The sequence below is a fragment of the Tupaia chinensis genome, unplaced genomic scaffold (assembly GCF_000334495.1).
Source record: "Tupaia chinensis unplaced genomic scaffold, TupChi_1.0 Scaffold149964_1, whole genome shotgun sequence".
NCBI classification, from domain to species: Eukaryota; Metazoa; Chordata; class Mammalia; order Scandentia; family Tupaiidae; genus Tupaia; species Tupaia belangeri.
The window spans coordinates 34,191-39,457 of NW_006209805.1; the positions used below are offsets into that span (position 1 = coordinate 34,191).

A 5,267-nucleotide genomic window follows, 5' to 3' on the forward strand; every position below is an offset into this window, starting at 1 on the left:
GGTGCAGGTGGGGGTGGGGCGGGAGCGGGGAGGGGCTGCGAGGACCGGTAGACCTTGGGATCCACAGCACTGGGCTGTGCGAGGGTCAGCGGCATCCCTGGTGCAGGTCAGCTGCACGCCTGGAGCCATCGGAGGGAAGACTGAGGGCTGCAGCTGGAGCTGCGGCACGGCGCCAGGGCACAAATGGCATCTCTGCTATTTCGGGACTGGAAAGGGCAGACACAGCAGGGAGGCAGGCAGGCAGGGGGCCCCGACCTGGCTGAGGGGCGGCACACCCTCACCTTGTTGGCCTGAATCAGGTGGAAGTTCTTCCCGTGCACACGGAAGCCGTGCTCGAAATTCCTGCACTCCTCCTCACTCCAAGCACAGAGCCCGTCTGCGAACAGGAAGTCAGGCCTCAGCAGGGCCCAGGGCAGGCAGGGACGAGGGGCTGGGGTGCAGGCGGGGCTGGGGTGCAGGCGGGGCAGGACACCGGCCCAGGGCACATGGCGCCTCGTCCGGCTCCTCACCTCGAGTCACTTTCACGTTGAACCGCAGCCTGCGCAGGGCCTCCTCCACATCGAAGCTGCACTTCACCAGTTCGTACAGCGCCTGCAGGGACACGCACAGCTCCCACCCAATCTCCCCAGGGGGCAGCTACGCCCTGGGGGAGAGAGCAGGCCTTCTATGCCCTGGGGGCGGAGGTAATAGCAGGCCATCTACCCCGCCCCGCCCCCGGCCAGGGCCAGAGGGCCAAGCCGGGAGTCTACACCACCCTGGGGAGAGAGAGAGAGCGGGGCGTCTACGCCACACTGTTGGATGAATGGTTTCCACCCCGCCTTGGCGGTCCCCAGGTGCTCGGTCCCACCACCATGCCCTCGCGTGTGCCCAGCCCACTGTGCCACGCCTGGGCCTGGGCAAGGCCGTGCCCACCTAGCAGCCCACCTGCTCACTGTCTTTCACAGCCTCTCCCTCCGGGAGCTGAGACCCGGCCATCTCGTGCCACCTCCGCTTTACGGCCCGGTATAGGAACTCCTCCACCTCCCTCTCGGGGAGGACGCTGGGGTCCCAGAGCAGCTGGTCTTCGCTCTCATACACTGTGTGCAAGAACGGGCCAGGGTCACCAGGTGGCACCTGCTCCAGGCGGACGCAAGCACAGGCCCCTGCCACCTCGGCCCCGACGCCTGCACTGTGTCGGGCCCACCACCTCCATCCTGCTCCAGGATCAGCAAGCAGGAGATGCCAAGCGAGGTCGGAGGTTGAGGCCAGCCAGGAGGAGACGGAGACAGCGCGGGCCGCAGGCAGGAAGGAAGAGGTTCAGTGCAGTGGGCCTTAGGCACACAGCCATGATTCGGGCCACAGGAGCAGCGAGGGGAGCTTGGGCTCCAGACAGAGGCAGCAGACACCTAGGGTTCTTGGGTAAATGCTCCCACAGCTGCTGCACCGTAACCACAGGCCTCGCCGACATGGCCAGAGCGTGCGGCCAAGGAAGTGTCCTACCCTGTAGTGATGGGCAGGGGTGGCAAACGCACCAAGGAGAGGAGGAAAGAAATGGACGCTGGACACAACCGCTTGCAGCATGGTGTGGGTGCCACGGCTGGGGCAGGGCAGGGGGCCCAGGGCTGGAGGAGAAGGGCCGAAGGCCAGCATGCTGAAAATTCAACACCTTGGAAGTGAAGAGCACACTCAGACACACTCCACGCTGGAAGTCTGGGCTGCTGGGAGCAGACCCTGGTAGATGTGGACGCTTCTGAGCAGTGGCCACAGTGCCTGCAGCCCCACGGATAGGGCGAGCAGACCAAGCAGCCCCATGTGCCCACGGACACCACGTGCAGACCAAGTGACTATCTCTGGCCACCTCCCCAGCCCCCGCTAGAGCCCTGGCCTAGACCAAGGAGTCTGAGCGGGACCTCCTCCAGGACCACGGGGACAGCGTTAGACGCCGTGAGCAGACCACCACCCTGCACAGCCCAGCCATGACAGGGAGGAACGGGGACAGCGTTAGACGCCGTGAGCAAACCCAGATAGCTGGGCAGACTTTAAAACAGTGGTGACCGGAGGCCAGCAGGTGGGTGCACATGTGTGCATGCCCAAAATTCCAAGAGGAGAATGGAGAAGGGATTGCTGCATGGCTGTCCCCCACGGGGGAATCTCTCTCTCTCTCTCTCTGGCAAGTGCATGTGCCCTATGGCAAAGCCAGAAAAATATTTTTAAATGATGAAGATCAATATGTTAAGGAGCACAGAAGAAAAAGAAAAATGGAAGAAAGCTGGAGGACTTCGGAACCCTGGCTGGGAGGTGCCCCATCTGAACTGACGCACCGCTCCAATGCCCGCCTGGACACAGCGCAGGGCAGAGATGGCAGGAAAGAAACCAATCAGAAGCCAAGCTGGCGGGCCAGGGGGGGGCGTGGGTCAGGGTCTCGGACTCCCACATGGCCAGCTGTGGTCTGAGTCCCAGACCCGGCGGCCTGGTGCGTGCACACCCAAATCCCGAGAGGCGAGTGGAGGGAAGGACTTGCAACACCGTCACCCCCTGGGGGCGAGTTCTCACTTCCTCTCTGGCGAGCACACATGCCTTATGACCAGAACCTAAAGAAGCAAACAACAACACGGGCCAGCAGGTGGTGTGCAGTTGCGGTGCTGGGTCCACAGTCGGAGTCCCAGACCCAGCGGCCTGGAGACCTTGCTGTACACGTGCCTGTCCAGAGCCCTGGGAGGACACCGGGGAAGGGGACGCGTCGTGGCCCCTCCTCCGGGGGACTCCTCACTCTCCCTCTCTCTGAAGTGCACACACACAAAGGCAAAAAGCTTCAGGAAACAAGAGTCTGAGGAGCTAACAGTCAGGAGCTCTCTGCGACTGACACCAGCCAACGAGCCACGAGACGGACACAGACACGAAGCAGCCCACGGGTCTGTGTGAGCAGGCGCCAGTCAGGCTGCCGGGGAGAACAGGCCTGGCCTTCTGAAAGGCCAGAGCAACAGGGCGAACCCCGAAACCTGGAAGCACCCTTAAAGCAATGAACGCAGGGCTGCCCATGGCCTGGTGGTTAACGTGTCGGAGCCCACGTGGCTGACCACCATTCGCGTCCTGGACCCAGCTGCTTGAAAATCAGGCCGGCACACGGGCACGCCCAGAGAGCCCAGAGGCGGATGGGGATGGGACCGCAAGGTGGCCACCCTCCCAGGGTGACTCCTCACCTGCTCTGTCTTTCACAGGCCAGTGTACGTGCCCTACAGTAAAGCTAAAAAGAAGAAAAATGCAAAAACTGTCGATGAACTACTGAACACTATTAAAACAAAGACTGTGGGGCCAGATGCACAGTGGTGAGATCGCTGGACTCCCACGTGGCCGACCACGGTTCGGTCCCGGACCTGGTAGCTTAAAACTCACGCCAGGCGCGTGTGCGTGTGTGCCCAAGATCCCGAGAGGAGAGTGGAGGAGAGGGGATTGCGGCAGGGCGCACCACCCGGGGGGTGATTTCTCGCTTTCTGTCTCTCTTTCTGGCGAGCACAAGTGCCCTTTTGGCGAGCACAAGGTCCCTATAGCAAAAACCTTAAAAAAAAAAAAAAAAACAGAATACATTTGTAAAAGTAAAACATTAGCGAATAAAATTAAGAAAGGTGAAAATGGAAAACGTGCACTTGTGGTGAGCCCTAGCAGTCGAGGTGGGTATGTCCTGTGCCGTCACCACAATTTCTGAACACGATCGCTGCTCCTGGGAAGAAGAAATCGGGTTCCCATGAGTCCCAGACCAACACCTGATCCCATGCTTCTGGTAGGAGACACTTTACCGAATATACATGTGGGGACTTGCAAAGCCTGTGAAAAGTGGAATTAAAGTATGAGTTTGTGGTGGTGCAAGAAAGTTGGAGTCCATGCGCTCTTGTCGCAATACCCCCTTTCGATGGCCCACATGTTGCGGAGCACTGCCGTCCCACCCCTGCGGCAGCACGACCGTGCACGCATGCCCAGGTGAGGTCCTCGAGCCGGTCCCTCCTCGCGAGGCACTGCACAGCTTCCCACACTCAGGGTACACGGCAGACCAGCACGAAACTCACGGGCCACTTTAAAGGAAGGCATGAGAAGGTGGAACATGCCACAGGAAAAGGACCTGCTTAATGAGCATGAGGAAGAGCCAGAGCCTGCTAAGAAGATTCCTCCGTGGCTCCTGAGAACTACTGACTTCAGGGAAAATTCAGAAATGAATATTTTTCTACTGATAATTCAGCCTCCAGCCCACAAACTCGAGTGGAGAGGCAAGGAACAGGCCTTCAGAAGACTCGTCCTTGGAGTCTAGTCTATTAGGGTTATCCACTGAATCTCGGCACAAAGGGATCAAAACGGAACGGCAAAAAGATTCCAGATCGCCTCCTTCTGCGCGCTCCTGAACGCTCAGATTGAATTTCAAGCTTAGGAAGAAACACACCATCCGTCACATGACTAGAAATCACCACAGGGCCACAAGGAATATGAGAAAACAAGAAAATACCTCTCCTCTGAGGGAGAAGAGTACTTCTCTTCATCCACAGACAGGTCAATGGGAATCATGGAAATGTCTGGTAAGGAATTTAGAGCATTCATAATGGCGAAGCTAACAGAGATGGAAGAGAAGAGAGACAATGAACTGCAGAAGAGACAGGAGAAAGGAGCTGATGAGTTCCAGGAGGTGAGGAAATTCTTGCAAGATCTAAAAGAGGAATTACACACTTTACAAAGGAATCAAAGGGACCTGTTAGAGATGAAGGCTATAATACAGGAAGTCAGAATCTCCCTTCAAAGTATTAAAAGCAGGGCACCAGTAGGTGGCGTGGTGGTTAAGGCACTGGACACTCCCACATGGCCGACCAAGATTCAAGTCCAGGACCTGGTGGCTGGCTTTCTCACTTTCCCTCTCTCTGTCTCTGTGTGTGTGTGTGTGTGTGTGTGTGTGTGTGTGCGTGCGTGTGTGTCTGGTCAAATTAAAATAAATGAATGAATAAATACAATTAAATAAAGAAAATTCTTTTAAAAAAAAGTATTAAAAGCAAACTAGATCATACAGAAAACAGAATCTCAGACGCAGAAAATTACTGACCTAGGAAAATGCACCACGAAGACAGAAAATGGCCCCCAAAAATGAGACTAATATACGAGAAGTACCAGATACCATCGAACGTCCAAACATCTGGATAAAGGCATCCCGGAAGAGAAGAGACTCATAAGGGTATTGATAATCTATTCCGTGAAATCCTGCAAGAAAACTTTCCAAACCTACAGAGGCACTCAAAGATCCAGTCCCAGGAAAT

General features: G+C 56.9%; 1 protein-coding gene across 3 annotated transcripts in view; it reads right to left on the minus strand.

Annotated features, from left to right (window-relative positions):
- MIER2 (MIER family member 2) overlaps nt 1–5,267 on the minus strand; it is a 26,207-nt gene that overhangs the window by 3,800 nt on the left and 17,140 nt on the right. For all 3 annotated transcript variants that reach the window (XM_027769544.1, XM_027769545.1, XM_027769543.1), the window contains 3 exons: nt 925–1,076; nt 510–591; nt 282–376 (listed from right to left, as the gene is read on the minus strand). In XM_027769544.1, coding sequence (XP_027625345.1) covers nt 282–376; nt 510–591; nt 925–1,076 — 329 coding nt within the window. The remainder of the gene's footprint in view (nt 1–281; nt 377–509; nt 592–924; nt 1,077–5,267) is intronic.